The sequence below is a fragment of the Anopheles coluzzii genome, chromosome 2 (assembly GCF_943734685.1).
Source record: "Anopheles coluzzii chromosome 2, AcolN3, whole genome shotgun sequence".
In the NCBI taxonomy this organism is placed as follows: Eukaryota; Metazoa; Arthropoda; class Insecta; order Diptera; family Culicidae; genus Anopheles; species Anopheles coluzzii.
In genome coordinates this window covers 106,868,060-106,886,741 of record NC_064670.1, presented here as the reverse complement: position 1 = coordinate 106,886,741, position 18,682 = coordinate 106,868,060, and the positions used below count along the sequence as shown (strand labels likewise).

General features: G+C 40.7%; 2 protein-coding genes across 20 annotated transcripts in view; both read left to right on the top strand.

Annotated features, from left to right (window-relative positions):
- Positions 1-4,820, top strand: part of LOC120950889 (potassium voltage-gated channel subfamily KQT member 1-like) — a 162,571-nt gene extending 157,751 nt beyond the window's left edge. For 16 of the 17 annotated variants that reach the window (XM_040369304.2, XM_040369303.2, XM_040369285.2 and 13 more), the window contains 2 exons: positions 289-500; positions 1,404-4,820. In XM_040369304.2, coding sequence (XP_040225238.2) covers positions 289-500; positions 1,404-1,601 — 410 coding nt within the window. In that variant the 3' untranslated portion in view covers positions 1,602-4,820. Of the gene's footprint in view, positions 1-288; positions 501-1,403 lie in introns of those variants that run through there. The other variant, XR_005751154.2, reaches the window with a different exon arrangement.
- An 11,335-nt stretch (positions 4,821-16,155) lies between these two features.
- LOC120948446 (protein spinster) overlaps positions 16,156-18,682 on the top strand; it is a 38,156-nt gene continuing 35,629 nt past the window's right edge. The window contains exon 1 of one of the 3 annotated variants that reach the window (XM_040364771.2): positions 16,156-17,393. In XM_040364771.2, the coding sequence (XP_040220705.2) occupies positions 16,988-17,393 (406 nt within the window). In that variant the 5' untranslated portion in view covers positions 16,156-16,987. The remainder of the gene's footprint in view (positions 17,394-18,682) is intronic. The other 2 variants (XM_040364770.2, XM_040364772.2) reach the window with 2 other exon arrangements.

The window sequence follows — 18,682 nt, the reverse complement described above, 5'->3', positions numbered from 1 at the left end:
TTGTTTGTTGCGAAAGCGCACCGTCCGTCTCGATGTTTTGCCCAGCTGAATGTTGTGTTGTTGTCGGTACACTTACACACCCGTAACTTAATTGTATTTGTACATTGCGTTTTCACTTCAATGTGTGTGTGTGTTATATCCATTTGTCACTATTTGTCACCTTTTTTTTATTATCACTATTTCCCGGACTTGTTCACTGTTTCCCATGCATTTAATCGCTCGACTGTGCTTTTGTTTCGTTATTTGTTTGGCGTTTGGCCCCCCTTTATCGACCCGCACCCGCCGCAGTTATTATGATGGACGAGGAGGACGACGAGGAGGACGAGGAGGAGGACATCGAGGAGGAGGATCTGGACATTGGGGCGGAGATTGATCCGGACTCGCCGCCGTGGGACGTGTACGGCGACATGGACGTCGAGGATCAGGACGATACGACGGAAAACACGGCGCTGCTGCGAACCGCCGCCAAGACGGAGATCATCGTCACGCCTATCAGTCCGGTAAGGAAGGATTATTCTATTTTTAAAAGGGTTCAATGTGCAGTAAATGTTTTGCTTAAATAGTAAAACAGAAGTGATGTTTTTGGATGAATTTTGAATGGATTTTGTAACCGTCACCAGGCGTCTCCATCATATTCGTTTCGCTTTAAATGTGATAGATTTTTTTTTTTTAATAATTTTAATGTTTTCTTTGGAGTTTTTGAGCGTATGATAAAATTGTTTGCACTTTTTTTATACTGATTTCACCCTGATCTTTATAAAAATCGCCCCAAAAGTATTTAAAAAACATCAAAATTGCAGCAAACGTTTCAACTGATATTTACATATAGATCCTGAAGAAAGATTTTTGTTTTTTATTCATTTTATGTACTTCGGTATATGTTGCTTACTAATTGCTCTTCTCTATGCAACGATCGATGCGGTCAAATCGTCGGCTTTTTCTCAATCGTCTTCCCACAATGGTACGTGTTTGGAAGAGTTTGATGTAAGAGATCCTTTTAGAAGTGAATCACCTTTTGTCCTGTAACGCATGCCTCCAGCACCCATTGCAACCGATTCTGAACCGTTCAGCCACTTTTGGTTGATGCTCCATGATGTATCAGTGTCCTACACTATTCACAGGGATTCATTTTCATGGGTTTTTGAGAGCTCAGGATGGGTGTAAATATCTAAGTGCAACATAAGACTACAATCACAGCCATTTTTGAGGTTCAAAAATGCCACCATTTACCCGCAAATTTGTATTTTTACCTGTATTACTACACAAGCATTAACCTCCAGTAGCAAATGTTGTGTTCCTCATCGTAAAGATACACACGTAAAGAACCTCACCGTCTGAGCTACAACCGTGCCACACGCATTACTCAAACATTGTGTTGCCTTTTCTTTCGCATCGCCGCACAGGTCAGCTCGGCATTCGAGCTAAATCGCATGGACAGTGAAGAGTACCGCCGCTCCAAGCAGGTCGCCGCCAACAACAATGAGGGCGAACAGCACCAACAGCAGCAGCAGCAGCAACAGATGCTTGCCATCACCGGGCCAAGCGGTGCGATGGACTCGCTGAAGCCGGAACGAGCGAGCAACGGTTCGGACGATACATGAGAATGGCTGAAACCATCCCCAGTGGCCAGTCATGGCTGCACCTCCACGCAGCGCACCTCCTTCCAGCGGTTTCGTTTTCCGTGCCCTCCGTCTCGTCACACCGCCAGCACGCCACCCCGTCTACCAATCTGCATCGCTTACGAGCCTACTCGTAGAGCACCATCCCAATCGAGTGGGCTACTCACCACTCATCGTAAAGCAGCAACGCCTACCCTCCCGGGGGTTATTGTTTCGATGCTTGCTGCTGTGAGCAGAAATGGCTGCTAAAACCCTCGGCTACCCGTTGCAACGGAACCGACGTACCAACACGAACACGCACAAAACAAAAAAAAATCACTTCTTAGAGACCTGATTTCGTTTGCCTCCAATTGTCCTTCCTAGAAGACGGCCCTTGTTGTCTGTTAATAGTGTACTGTTGAATAGTCGTAGCCAATTTCTCGCTCTCTGTCTCTCTCTCACACACACACACCTTCTCTCTAGCGCGCCCGTTCAAAGCTAGCAAATCATGCAAACGAGTTGGCAGCAAGCGTGCAGCTGTTAATTTTCTTGTTCAGATCAGATTCTGTAGCACCGGAAGTGTGCATACTCACTCATCTTCATTGCTCCCAAATGGGCCCAAAATTGCTCTCTAGATCGGGTAGAGAGAGGCACTGTCTGCCGAAACGATCGTCCCTCGTTCCCAGCTCGCCCAAACGGTGCTACGCTTACGCTTTAGTGCAAACACTAAATCCGTTGCTTAGTTTTACTAGTTACATCTTCTATTCTTTATTGCCCTGTTATTTCTGGAGCCTTTACATCTCGAACCATTATCACTGGATGGTGTGTAAGGAGCGAAATGCTAAATAAGAAAATAAATAATGAAAAAATATTTACACGAGCTAAATGATAATTATCGATCAATGGTGAGCTGCTCTGAGTGTGAACCAAACGCCACTCGTCTGAACCCTTTCTTTGCTTCAGTTTCACTTGTACGATCTGACGCGTTACATTCGAGTGCTTGTAAAATATATCAACTCAGCCCCAAAAATGTCCACAACATCATTTGGCCCATTAAATAAAAAGCTTAATCCTTTCTCGCAAACAGATATGAGCCAGCAGCGTTTGAAATTTATTCCGTTTAGTATTTAACACCACGCACCAATGCTGTTAGAGCGACTGGCTGAAGCCGTAGAATTATAGCAAAAATGAGTAAAGAAAACAGAAAAATGAGAGCAAGCAAAACATTACAGTTACAGTTTTAATGATAGGCATTTTTTCTATACCTTATCTTTAATTCCTACTAGAGTTTAGAGTGAACCGGTGAGTTTGTTAAGAGCAGCGGTTAAGATTCAGTAGAGCAAACAACAAATTAAAAGGCAGCGCAGTAAATGAATCGAACTCAAACGCGATGAAAACAAAATCAGATAAGATACTAGTAAAACAACGTAGCACAAACAAACACACACACATAAACACACTATTAAATGGCCAAAAACGGATTTCAATAGCATTAAGATTAAGCAGTGGGCAACGGTCGAACAGCAGACGGCAACCCACCAGGAGCTGCACCACTGCGGGTGAAAGATTTCAATGCGTGCAGCAGCAAAAGTCGATCAAACACATTTTGCGAGTTGCGAGCGCGAACCATAGAGGCACACTGCTTCCGTTCACGTGCGGATGGGTGGTATTGATATTGGAACACAAAAGAACAAAATGTCAATTATTAATCTTAGAAATGAGTAAGTGACCAACAGGCGATGGGTGGTCAACGAAACGGCAACACAACTCAACTCGCGCACAGCACAACAACATAATGACAAAGCACACATGACACATACTAACGTACTAGCATGTCTGCGGTTCGGCTTCAGTTCGTTCTGCCGTTGTAATCATCCAGCAGGGTTCAGGTGGCATGCTAAAAGAACACAGTATATAATATAGGTTTAAGGGTAGCAATGATGATTTCATGAAAGTTGTTTCAAGCGCAAAACATAAACAAACAAACAAACAAACAAACAAGTATTTTACTTTCAACGGCAAACCGTCAGCCACCAGGGCTAGTAAACTTCGCCTATGTAAAACATATTTCTAACCTGGTGGGGTTTGTTGTTCATTTTAGCAAAGACTTAGATAACAAATGCGAAACTACACGAAAAAAGACAACCACATTACACACATTATGGAAATGGAAGTTTAAAAAACATCTTAACTCTAAGTAATCTAATGCTCGATAGTAAAGAAGGTAGAAGGAAGAAGAAAATAAAAAAAGATAAATGTAGAGATTAAAGCCCCAAACTATTGAACCTATGAAACAAAACAGCACACTAGAGCAATGCGAATGATAAAGAAAGAGAGAGCGAAAAAAACAGAACAAAAAATGAAAGCATAAAGAAAGTATAAACAAGAAAACGCACATCACTCCGAACAAGTGCAGACAATAACGAAACGAAAGTAGTGCGAAGCGCGTAATGCTTGCAACAAAACAGCCACAAAACGAACAAATAATATTTATATTCTGTTGTAGACACTTTCACTGATTCAAAACTTATTAGCCCCAAAACAAAGCAAAACAAACAAACAAAAAAAACCACTAAAACCGACAGGTGAAGGTTACTATTCTTCAAATGGCTTAAGTAACTGCTCGCAGTACTGTACCCTGTCTGTAGGGGGTTTGGATGGACAAAATCAAACCAACAAACAAGGGAGAAATATATAATCGCACACTTGGCCGGTTGGCTTGGTAAGTGTATATGAAAGGTAATCAAAACGCATACAAAAGTAGCACAAAAACAACAAAAACAAACAAGTAAATGCAAGTAAATGCTGAACCCCAAATGCCATCAAAATACACTCGTGATATTACAAACAAAAACAAGAGAACGGACAAGGTACGTACGAAGGTGAAATGGGAGCCCCACGACAGCTCGTCCGTTCGAAGGCTAATGAAGATGGAGTAATATAGCAAATATGCGCTGCTTCAGTCGAGCGAGCATACAGATAGTTATTGATAAGATTACGCTAGGTTTAGTTAGTGTGGTAAGGTTAGTATGTGGTAAGATTTAGCCGGGATTAAGAGTTTCACCTAGATCAATGTTATGTAGACTCAGTTATCGTTGGCAACTGATGATATTTTGCTCCCTCCTGTTTGCAAGAATTTTTGTATTGTTTTATTCTCGACTTTTTTTTTTCAATCGACGTATTTTTTGTATAGTTTATGAATAAAAGTTCAAATATCACGTTTTTCTTATTGTTTTAATTATAGTTCAGTTTGGTGTTTTTGCTTTATCCATATAGTTTTGTTTAAATTGTTTTTGTTTTATATTTTTTACATTTTTTCCTCTCCTTGTGCAAAATTCTTTCTTTCTAATGAATTTTACTGATTCTTTACTATGTTTACTGCATGTCTTTTGTATTCATCTGCCCGAATCTGTGGTGATTTGTCTTCGTTTTGTTATCATTTCTTTATTCTCTAGCATTGTTTCATCTTCTTTCCTCCACCTTACTTTACTTCACTTTGCAATCAGTGGAGTGCAACGTAAACTTCTTCCTTCAATCGATCACGGCGCTCACGGATACACTAGTGATGTAAGACTGTTCAACCTGTACATATAGCGAGCGATGCAAAAACTCAACCAAGAGACGGATAAAACGTTGTAAATTTCACTAATCAAAAAGGAAACACAGTTTTAATGCAAAGTTTCAGCAACCCTGTACATAGCGAACGGTGTTTGCTCACCGGTAAGAGAAATACCCGTTATAACTCCTAGAAAATGATAATAAATAGTAAAAAAAGCATAATGCTGCTGTAAACCAGTCCCTCATCCCGAATGCACTAAAACCTCTACCACTGCGAATGTATAGCAACATAAAAGCAACATCGTTGTCTCGATAAGTTCATAATCGTTTATCATAGTGCATGATGGATGCATGGAGTATGGATGCAGGTAGTCGTTTGGCTGTTAGCTTCGTATAGGGTTTCCCTGTTTTGGTTGTTTCCTTTTACCAGTTGAATGGTGTTAGAGTGTAAGCAACGCAAATAGAAGAAGCACACACTAAAAAGACTAGGAATTTGCTTTGTTCGAAAACAACACAGACACTATTTGAAAGCAGGCGCCAAGCCGTTTGACTAAACCGTCCCTTACGTTTCCAGGTCTGTTCAGTTGTCAAAGTTCCTACAACCGTGCTACCCGGCTACCCGACCAGTGCAGTAGTCGGATTTGGTGGTACTTAAAGTCACCTGGTTTTATCACATAGAGAGCAAATTTAACATATTTCGATGCTGAATATTGATTCCCATAGTACACATATGTAATTATATCGTAACTTCTGCCTGCGCGAGCAAGCAGAAATGGCAGACACACAAAAAAAAACTATCTATAAAACTAAATATAAAGAAATAAAAACATAGGGAAGAAGGTAAGATCGATGGTTGGAATAGTGGGAAGTAGAAAGCGAGAAGGTTCTCATCGAACGTATTAATTGTAGTTGAGCCAACATTTACTTGAAACAAAACTTTTTTTCGTTCCACAAACATTATTATATGTGTCCCTTAACATCAACAGACGAATTATCAAGTTTAGTTTTTATTACATTCATGATTAGATTAACCAATAATACAGCTTTCACGTTCTTTGATATGTTCTTTCACTTTGTTTTATTTTTTTATGTTTTGCTTTAAGAACGCTTTAGTAACTACAGTCATTCAAAGTAATTCAAATATCGTATCATTTTACTACTTCATATTTTTTTTTTACTTTACATTTCAACGCCCTTAATGATTTTCAGTTTCAAGTTTATTACTTATTTGTTTATTACTGATTTAACATTCTTTTCTCTCTCTCACACACACATACATTAACACGTTCCTATCTTTCAATTTTTACTTTACTTTACAAAACCAATTTGAAAATACATGATAACTTTACATAAAAAATAAAGGGATCACAGAAAATGGTACAAGAGCTTTACATGAACTTAAGTGTAAGAAATGAACTAAATAACCATAAACAATGATGCTAGCGATCGGAGAGACGATGTTATTTAAACCCAAACTATAGAAGAGGAAAAACAGAAACAAACCAAAAGAGATAAAACTATTAACCCTATACACAATTAAAGCACAGCTGTACACTCCACTGCGAACATGTTCTATGTATGTAAGGTGTAAACTAACAAATGGAAGGTATGAGTTTTTAGGTGCAGAGTATTTAAGAAAAACACACACTCACACACACAATTTCTATGCTTAGAAAGTGGTCATACAGGCTTAGAGAGAACACAAATATCGCACTAACTTAGAAAGAAAATAACTCTTTTTTTTACAAAAATGTATGAAAATATAGATAAAGAGTACAGAACTTCATCACTAAATTGAACAAAAAGAACAATTTTAAGTATGGACTGCTTTCGTGTAAATTTTACCTTAATTTTGCTCATTTCCTATGCTTAGAATGCTTATTATTGAGTGGTCATTTCGAAATTCATAGTTACTATAAGCAGTGTAGAAGAGAATTTTATCACATTTACTTCCCTGTTTTGAGTGAGGTTTATTGTTAGTGGTAGAGGCCGATTTGCAAACAGCAAGCCGTAAGCTAGCAAATTAAGTGCAGATATTATAGCGAAACGAATCTAGCACAACTATTCATTATTATTGCCAAGGCTAGTTAACTAAGAAACATATATCATAGCGCAAATGTATAAAACGGTGACATCTTTCCACAGTAGCCCAGAGGTGTGTACATAGGAAAACATCTTAGCTAAGCGTATAAATCGAGTGACGCGTTAGAGAGCCGATCGGAGAGCAAATTTAGCAGAAAAGTTAAAGCGTAGATAAAAACTTTATTAAAAAGTAAGAGAGAGAAAGAGAGAGAGAGAGAGGGAGAGAGAGAGAGAGAGCAAGAGCGAGAGCTAAAGTTATAAGCTGCTTCCATTAGTGCGTTCATTTTTGGCAATTTAGGCGCGGGTGATCACTAACTACTAATCAGAGGTGCAGTAGTAGTCGTTTCGGCACATTCATTCAAGTTAGCAAGCAGCATGTGCAGCAAAATAAAACAATAAATTTTAAAGAAAGCATTGTCAAGAAGCGGACGTGCAGATGTATTCTTACTAACCGGATCGGCGCCTAAACACGACACAATTAGAAAAAAAATGATGAAATAAAACATAATAATTTAAAGCCTGAAGCGAAAGCAGCGTGCGCAAGCTGTAAACTATTGACGCAAACCGTAGCAGCAGCAGCAGCAAAAGCAGAAGCAGCAACAGTAGCAGTAGTGTTAATCGATAGTATTCAATTATATACTTAACACTCACACCCGACACAAACGCCCGACCGGACCGGTGTGAGGGTTTCTGTTTCGTTTTAACCATTCGTTTCGTCATTATCAAAATGTGATACATTATTACGATTAGTCATGCGGATGGGCGCTGCGGCCAGCAGCCGAGTTGCATCGGAAGCGCCAGATACAGACGCATGCAAACCATACCTAGATAACCCATACCCATAGGACACTCTAAGACAAACGACATAAAGACAAAAAGAGCGGAAAACTCTCCGGCACGGAGAGGGAGGGGATCGAGAGGGGTCAGAAGGGAGAAGAGAAGAGATCCCGAGATGAGCGCTAACGACCGCTAACACAAAACATGTAAAGTGCATTGTAGCATATTGCAGCCGCGTCGCCATGTACTGTGTAATATTTCCCCCCCCTCGAAAATAATGGCTCGCTACAAAGCTGCGATCTTACACACTCACACAGACACACACACATACACAAACACATGAACCCATTCCCAGGATGAAGAGACACATGAGTCAGCAGAAGGAGTAGAGAAAACGGGAACTGGAAATCAAACCCAACATTTATCAAACTTTATTATAATAAACAGAGATATTGTAGTGAACAAATGTGTTACGGCAGAACAATGCGACAGTAATTCAACTATGATGACTTGGACGAGCCAACGATCATGACCATGCTCCTTATTATATGTAAGAATAAGGTAAGGATGATCGACACATCACCCCCGGAAGAGCTTTATTCGATGATATTTTACTTAGACGAATTAAATATTTTCGTGTACGTTAGTATATTAAGGATTAGCTTCTTATTTCAATGAAATAGCCCTTCTTTTCTATGTCAATTTTAAGGTTCAACAACTCTGATAGTACACCTCGACAAATAAGCTCAACATCACAAACCTTAGTATTGAGAATGCTATAATAAAATTCGGGAGTGTAACGTTGCAAATAGAAAATGCACGTTCATTATACATGCATTAGTGCGTTAGGTTAACTCGTTCGATAACTCTTAGTATATGTTTCAAAACCTGACTCATGCAATCACATTGGTCTCATCGTACGTTCTAAGATTGATAACGTAGATCAAAAGACTTTAGCGTAACTTTTCATCATAATCATCTTATATCTTGTGATATTATAATCTAGGAACACCTACGACTTTTATTAAAATTTGAAATTTGTGAAATCAATCAACTAATAGACATAATCATGTTCATCCTTTAACCTTATGCACTAATGCATGTACAGGTGTTCCCCGATATACGCCATACTCGTTATACGCGATTTTCCTGTACGCTATTTTCTAAATGTGACAGTTTTTCGAGCAAATTCAAGGTGGATTAAAAATATCAGGTGGTAGAAAAGGGGTCGCCATAGTTGAGGGACTTTATGCCATTTTTAAACCATTATCTGCTGGTATCCGCAGACAAATCATTGCAAATAGAACAGGTTTCTTTGTTACTACGTGCATGGGGACCTTACGTCAAGTGACGAATTGTCAAAATGCTCTGGAGTCCACCAGCTGATATTTTTACTCCACCTTGAGCAAATTGTACTGATTTGACACATGTCAATGTCAATTCCTAAATATGTTTATTAAATAATTTCCCTTTTTCTCGAATTTTTAAAACCATTTCAGAAGGTAAAAAATTGTAAGCTTCAGTTGAAATCAGATCGAATAACTAATTTAGTGGCTAAAAACTTACAATTTCAAGCAAAATTATACGAAGATAAGCTATAATTTGTCCGAAATCTTCGAACAAGCGTATATCGGGGAATACCTGTATAATGAACGTACATTGGAACTCCAGGTCCATTTGATATGCTTGCATGTGTAGAGTATTCCTAGATGCATCAATTTTTAAGTGTTTTGCATTATAATTTCATTTCCAGTACACCTGCGAACAACTGCAAGTCCTGCAGTAGTGCAAAACACATTCGCTAGTTCACACTGGACAGTGGTTGACAATATCTGATGTATTTTTAAACACAATTTTTTATGTCCTTCAAAGAATGTATAGCTAATTTTGATTTTTCATTGAAATTTAGATCGTGTATGATCGTCATCTTCGACCGTCGTACAGACTGCTGTCTATTACTCCAGATCGTTCTTAATTTCAATAAAAATCCGTACCAATGCTTAGAATAATGTCTGTTCTGAAAGTTTTTGGAGTGTTAGTTATCGTACCAGTGTCGCTGTGTTTTTATCTCCCCGTTTCTAACATCAATGCCACCTTTTACGCGCACACATTGCTCGAGCTGCATCGACAAGTGTGTCCTGTCGCTAAATATCGTAATCTGGTGATTTTATGGTTAAGCCATGACACTGTCATGGATGCAGTATTGCCACACATAATCAATGAGGATACCTACACGAAAACGGTTTCGAGAGTGGTTATATTAAACATCACAAACGACGATATTTACCATAGCTGTAATCTGCTCCTGATCGATAGTTTGAATGATTTTGAGGTACGCATTGTTTCCCTAATTAAGTAATTGCAACGCATGCTACTTCATACTAATTTGTGCCTTTTCCATTGCAGATCGTTAATTCATTGCAAGAAAGTGTAAAAGTTATTCACTTCTACCCAAAACTGATACATGAGCTAATTAAAGCTTCGGCAAATGAGACCCTTCTGCAGCTTGTGAGATTTGGCTATCAAGTAGTGTATGATCACAGCAACACAATAGCAATCTCTCGTCGGAATAAGTATTCTAATCAGACAACTACAATCGATCCCAACAAGATCGCGGTTCCCGATGAGACTCGAGATATGCACGGCTATAACCTAACGATGTACGACTATGAACCAATAAGTACCGTGATGACCTTTGATGCGTACTTTTTGGAACTGGTGTGTAGCAAGAGAAATGCGACTGCCATTCACATAACCAACATTTCGCATCCCTGGGATATTTGTACACCATTTGGGCTGAATTATATGGACCATAAGTGGATTATACCTGCGTTTGGCACTACATTTACAGCAATCAATGTTCCTCGGGCCAAACCTAAGCCGATCGTGTCCGTACTGATCGATCCATTCGACAAATATGTATGGATAACCTACCTGATGCTCGTGCTGGCGATGGCGGTTACTATTTCACAGTTTGGCGAAATACTTGGTAGGTGCCGTTTTGTGGAGATTGTCCTGGAGCTGGTCATGACGTGTCTAGCAGGTCCATCGCGGACCTATGGAGGAACATTTGAAAACCGATTGCTCACCATGTTTTGCCTGATGGGTATAGTTCTCATCTCGTCCTACCAATCGTTGATCATATCGTTCATGTCGATAGTACGGTACGGCTCTGAGATAAACACGCTGGAGGAGATTCGTGAGCAGTGTGTGTTTGAAGATTACGATGATCCCAGATCCTTCGGCTTCAAAACATATACGAATGGAACATTCCTGGGTTACGGTCTGGGATGCAGTTTTGAAATAAGTCGCGACAGTGAACCACTGACCATAATGATTACGGCTAATTTAATAACCGTCAGGCAGGGTTATGGCAAGGAAGATTACATACGGTATCGTATTGAAAAGTATCGATTCGCTAATGTTAGATTTTTTGAATATCCCATGTGTTTTGTGGTTCTTCCGCGGGTTCGTGAACTGTTTTTGTTTTACACTCAGGCTATCTTTGAGTCTGGTATATATGAATATTATTACAAAAACAAATCGACACCTGCATGGCTTTATAAACGGAACAAGTTTGCTAACGAGGTGGTAAAAGTAAAGGATCTGATGTTGCTGTGGTACGCATACATGTGTGGGATCTTGCTGAGTATTGCATCACTTGTATTGGAAAAGGTGGTTCACAAAGAATTTAAAGGTTAGAAAAGGTATCGAAAGGAATAGAAAGGAGTAAAGAGAAGATCAAGTTATATTTCTTTGTTTGAATTTGGCTTTAAGATAACTACATTTTGCTATAATGCATTCTTAAAAATAAATAACTTATGTGTCCTGCATTTCATGCTGTCAGAAAACTAAAATGTTAAATGTAGAAAAATATGTGAACCCGTAGCTTTCGAGCAATATATCGGTTTGTTAGTGATAGAAGTCACAATTTTAATGAGCACAGGTACGATATTGGTAGTTAAAACAATCTGGAGAACAGGAGAACAATCTGATCGTTGAAAGTACCAAATTTGCGCGCAAGGATATTTACAAGATCACGTGGATGTCCCTGGAGAAAAAAAACTTACAATCAGATCGACCACGTGTTAGTAAGCCGCCGACGACTGGACGTTAGATTTCAGAACACATGGAGCAGCTAACATCGATTCCGGCCACTACTTGTGTGGCTTAGTGATACGTTGTAATATCGCTTGCCCACGGGCTATTGGAGGCGGAGATAACACGCAGCCTCGGCTCAACACGGACTTTATAAGGGACAAAACTATTCAACAGGCATTCAAAGCCGCTATAGACGAGTCGCTACTACCAAAAAACACGGCTGAATTTACGAGTGAGAGTTGGAGCACTCTAAAACCAAAAATAATAAACAAAATTAATATGAAAGATACTCGCACCACGTCGTGGCAACACCAAATTTGGCTGTATCGACGAAGAATGCAAACAAGTGACCGAACGTAAGAACAATGCATACCGAGCAAAGCAGCAACAGCATAGAATGTGGGCATGCGTAGAAGAATATACAAGGCTCAGACGCGAAGAGAAACGAGTTCACCGCTCCAAAACCTGCAGGAACTCAAGCAAACCTGAGAAACATATTGACCGACACGAATGTTTTACCAAGCAATAGATATTGCAACAGGGATGGAGATCTGGTTAGTAACCAACCAGTGATCCTCTCGCGCTGGGCTCAGTACTTTGAATTACTGAATTATGAATTACTCAAAGACCAGTTTAAGGAACAGATGCTCCACTAGCAAATAGTGTCATGCGAGGCCAAAGGTCTACAACGCAATAGCATGGTAGTTGAGATGCGCGCTAGGATGCTGGCTGCTAACCGGTCACTCTACAGCATAAGAAAGTAAGCATGTAAGTAATAAAGTACATTAAAGATTTAGATTATTTATCTAATATTACTTCTATTTATCTATAGGATAGTATTTTAATGTTCTCTGTAAACGATGTAATTGTAGTTTAATTTAGATATATTTTTAATAGTTTATCAACTCTGATAGTACAACTCAGTTAGTCTAACATCACACACCTTATTATTGAGAATGCTTAAACAAAATTCGGGAAAGTAACGTTGCAAATAGAAAACATGTTCGATGGCACTTACCGTATGTTTCAAAACTTGACCCATGCCATCACATTGGTTTCATCGTACGTTGATGTTTGCCAGGTATAACGTAGATCGAAAGATGAAAGCGTTAATTTTAATCATAATCATCTTTATTAATAATCCAGGAAATTTTGAAATCGCTCAACTAATAGGCAAAATCACGTTTATCCTTTAACCTTATGCACTAATGCCTGTATATTGAACGTCCCTTTGAACTCCAGGTCCATTTGATATGCTTGCATGTGTAGAATATTCCTTGATGCATCAATTTTTAAGTGTTTTGCATTATAATTTCATTTCCAGTATACCTGCGAACAACTGCAAGTCCTGCAGTAGTGCATTCTTCACGTTCATTCTTCAAAACACATTCGCTAGTCCACTCTTGACAGTGGTTGACAGTGTCCGATGTGTTGTTAAACACAATTATTAGTGTACTTCTAAAGATTTACAACTGCTTTATATTTTTGATAGAAATACACGTCCTACACAACCATGTTAACTGCCTTGCTCTGTTTAAAAAGATAGAAATATATCATGTTCTGATATTTCATACCAAGATCGTGTTTGATCGTCATCTTCGACCGTCGTACAGACTACCGTTTATTATTCCAGATCGATCTTAATTTCAATAAAAATCCGTATCAATGCTAAGAGTAATGTCTGTTCTGAAAGTTTTTGGAGTGTTAGTTGTCGTACCAGTATCGGTATGTTTTATTCTCACTGCTCCTAACATCAATGCCAACTTTTACGCGCACACATTGCTCGAGCTGCATCGACAAGTGTGTCCTGTCCTTGAATATCGTAATCTAGTGATTTTATGGTTAAGTCATGACATTGTCGTGGATGTAGTATTGCCACACATAATCAGTGAGGTTACCTACTCCAAAACGATTTCGATAGCGGTTCGAGAAAACATTACCGACAAAGATTTTTTCTACAGCTGTAACCTTCTCGTTATGGATAGTTTGAATGATTTTGAGGTACGCATTGTTTCCCTAAAGTAATTACAACGCTTACAACTTCATACTTATTTGTGCCTTTTCTATTGCAGACGGTAAATTCATTGCAAGAAAGTGTAAAAGCTATTTACTTATACCCAAAACGGATACATGAGCTAGTTAAAGCTTCGGCAAATGAGACCCTGCTGCAGCTTGTGAGATTTGGCTATCAAGTAGTGTATGATTACAGCAACACAATAGCAATCTATCGTTGGAATAAGTATTCTAATCAGACAACTACAATCGATCCATACAAGATCACGGTTCCCGATGAGACTCGAGATATGCACGGCTATAACCTAACGATGTACAACTATCAACCAATAAGTACCGTGATGACCTTTGATGCGTACTTTTTGGAACTGGTGTGTAGCAAGAGAAATGCGACGGCCATTCAAATAACCAACCTTTCAGTTACCTGCGATATTTATACATCATTTGGGCTTGATTATGCGTACCCAATTTGGACTATACCTGCGTTTGGTACTACATTTACAGCAATCAATGTTCCGCGGGCCAAACCTAAACCGATCGTGTCCGTACTGATCGATCCATTCGACAAATATGTATGGATAACCTACCTGATGCTCGTGCTGGCGATGGCGGTAACTATTTCACAGTTTGGCGAAATACTTGGTAGGTGCCGTTTTGTGGAGATTGTCCTGGAGCTGGTCATGACGTGTCTAGCAGGTCCATCGCGGACCTATGGAGGGACGTTTGAAAACCGATTGCTCACCATGTTTTGCCTGATGGGTATAGTTCTCATCTCGTCCTACCAATCGTTGATCATATCGTTCATGTCGATTGTACGGTACGGCCCTGAGATAAACACGCTGGAGGAGATTCGTGAGCAGTGTGTGTTTGAAGATTACGATGAACCCAAGTCCTTCGGTTTTAAAACATATCCGAATGGAACGTATCCCGAACTTGGTATGGGATGCAATTTTGAAATGGGTCGCGACAATGAACTTTTGAGCTTAAGGATTGCGGCTAATTTAATAAACGTCAGGCAGGACTATGGCAAGGAAGATTATATACGGTATCGAATTGAAAAGTATCGATTCGCTAATGCGAAAGCTTTTGAGTACCCCATGGGTTTTATAGTTCGACCGCAGGCTCGTGAGCTGTTTTTGTTTTACACTCAGGCTGTCTTTGAGTCTGGTATATATGAATATTATTACAAAAACAAATCGACACCTGCATGGCTTTATAAACGGAACAAGTTTGCTAACGAGGTGGTAAAAGTAAAGGATCTGATGTTGCTGTGGTACGCATACATGTGTGGGATCTTGCTGAGTATTATATGCCTTTTATTGGAAAAGATGGTTTATAAAGAATTCAAAAGATAAGAAAGTTATCCAAAGAAAAGAGTAGTACAAATTACATCACTTTGTTCGAATTTTTCTTTCAGACAACTTCATTTTGCTATCTTATGTAATGCATTATTGAAAATTATAATCAATTAATAACATAATCGAGCATAAAATAACTTATATTTCCTTTATTACTTGTTGTTAGAAAACGAACTAATTAAAGACTTTCCAGTGATTAAGTTTCAACAGAAACTTATTCGATAATTTTAAAATTCCGAGGAAAAATGTAACAAACGACAAATTCAAATATGCCAAGCTGTAGCTTTCGAGCTGTTCACCGGCTTGTCAAAATCAGATGATTTAGAGCTTTCGAGCAGTCAGCATGAGCCTATCGAGCAGTGCACACTGGAAAATGAACTTTGAAAAAGATTTAAAAACTATGATTATTTCTTCTTAGATTGTGTATATATGTCACCAGATTCTTTTAATGCACCATTTCTTCGTTCTTTTCAATTCGCCTTTAATGCTAATGTGGAGAAAAGATTCCGAACGGTTAAATCATTTGATTTGAGTGATTTGATTATTTTTGTCCTTTTTCGACCTGTTTTCCGTGCCCAGTGTGCACCGAAGCAAACCCCAACGAGGCAGTGTAAACGCGTTCCCCAACGGTCGTTCATGTCGCTTCGATCAACCGGCCTGTCTCTGACCCCGGTTGGGCGAGACTAGACCAAAATTATCTCTCGTGGCAAGAGGACGTGTGCCACACGCTCCGATAGAAAATCTCATTCTGCCACCGAGCCGGATCATTCCGGAGTGCAAACAAGAAGCAGAAACACCAACCGGACGCGAAAGTTAAAGCATCCGCTGGAGTATCATCACCGTACAGACGGCGTGAAGATAACAGAAGTTCGCCATTGTTGTGAAACACACACAACGCCGCCTATCAATTGTGTAATGCACGATCCAAGTGTGCGGCGAGCGACATAGATCGGCCTGATTTTTCGCAAAGTGATTCTGCGTGTGCGTGCGTGTGCGTGTTTACATCTTTGTGTGTTAGTTGGGTAAAAATAACCTTTACAAGTGTCGAGGATCTGTGCAAGATCCCGGTGTGGTGTGATAGTCAGCAGCAGGGTGAAAGTGGAAAAGAATTTCCCCATCTTTCCGGCTGCCCGCATCGTCGTGCCCCGCGGTGTGTGCAAGACCGTTTTTTGATAGCTCGCGTGTGTAGTAGTGTGTTGTTTACATTGTGACGCGTTGCCACGGAAGAAAGTGCCGACGCGGTTTCGCGTGGCCGCAGCGTAACAATAATCGTACGATACCGTTGACACACGTCTGCCACATAATCACTTTCCTCTCGCAAGCGCGCACGCCGCCGCCACCGCCACACACACGTGGGCAAAAAAAGAGAGCAGCAGTGTGAAAGCGAACAAGAAAAAGGCACCGATCCGAGTAGCCGCCATCGTAAAGCAACAGTAGCGCTAGCTAGGGATAGGCAGGGGAAGAGAAACCGAGGGTAGGTGAGGCGCGCTCCACGTTCGAATGCCTTCGAGTCAAGGGTACAGCAAAGTTGCGTCGGAACCTCCGATCGATCCCGTGGACAGCAGCACCGCGGACAGCAGCAGTATGCCTGCCGGTGGTGGGAACGTTGGTGCGGCAACCGCCATCATGGGCAAAGCACCGGCCAGCGGTGGCATTCAGTCTAATCCGGCGGGGAAAATCCCGGCCACCAACTCACAGCAGCGCCTGATGCCGACGGACTCCGACTCGGTAACGTCCTCGATGGACGAGGGCGAGCTGCGCGTCGCGCGGGGGAACCCGCACGACGAGGACACGGACACAGTCACGACGACGACGACCAGCTCGATCGGGGCGAACGCTTGGTTCACGGTAGGCGTCCTGTGCTTCGTCAACCTCATCAACTACATGGACCGGTTCACGATTGCGGGTAAGTGCGATCCCTGTCTGCAATTGCAGTGTCTCACGTTTCGTTCCTATTTGCATGTCTCATCAATGCTGGCCTACCTACTTCCCCTCTCTGGTTGTATGTTTATGGCGGTTCTGCTGCGCCTTTTCGGTGACTCACCACCGCACCGGAAAGATGCGCCACAGCAGCAACAGGTTGCCACGAAGAAGACAGAGGACAAATTGGAGTGGGGGAGAGGCGTGCGCGTTATACGCATTACAATGGTGTGGCCACGTTGCGCGGAATGCAACCCCGAAGCGTATTTTAATTTACTCACGGTAGAACGTTCGGGGGCAGTCGGGTTTTCGGCTGGAAAGGCTTTTTACTTCGTAGCCGCAGGGCCTCTCGTTGGTTGCGTGCATAAATGAATGCCAAATTTGTGAATATATTCCATGTACATCTGGTTAAAAACCACGCAAATTCACACTAAAACAAGAGGAAGATTAACATATAAAGTAGCTCTATACGGTTAAATTATGTCATATGACCTTAGGACACGTTTTGTGATGATTTTCTAAAAACATTCATCGAGTACAGCCGTCCTCCCAAGAAACAATTGGTTGGAAATACTCATTCCTCTCAAAATCTTATCTTCAACACCGTGCTATCGGCTGTATTGTCTTTTGAAACCGTACATCTCACGTACACGTAGCTGTTCCTTCACTCCCAACCGATTATCAAACATTGCAAGCAAAGCGATAATACAGCCTCGACAGTCACGCTAAATTTCCAACACTCTCCCAACATTCTGTCGATGATCGCATTCCCCCTTGCTTCAGTTTTATCTCTTAGCGAGTAAACAGCTACCCAGTTTGCGTTATGTTCAGCCTTTAAATTATACCCTCCCAGAAGCCTTTTTTAAACCTTCTCTAAAGCTATATCTCAACGTAATGCCGGGACGTCCCATCGTTAATTCTATCGCTGCATCGCACACAGATGGGCGCTCCGTTGCACACACACGCAAACACGTGGTTCTGCGTGGTTCAGTGAGCTCTTCACTCTTTCCCTTTTTTTATTAATGCAAAAGAAAAGCCACATGTAATGAATTTGAAGGTTTCCCATCCCCCCGATTTCGTGTGTAATTTATTATGCTTCCTTGCCCCCGCGTGTTGATCCTCTCTGCGTGTCATAAGTCTTTTTTTTCCTGTTCTGTAGGGAGATGGTTTTTTCTTCTTCTCCCGCTGCCGCCAAAATCCGTTTTCCACTGTCAGATTAAAAATCTTTCACTGTAAAGGGCCCCGTGTGGTTCGGCTTCTTGCAGCAGGAAATAC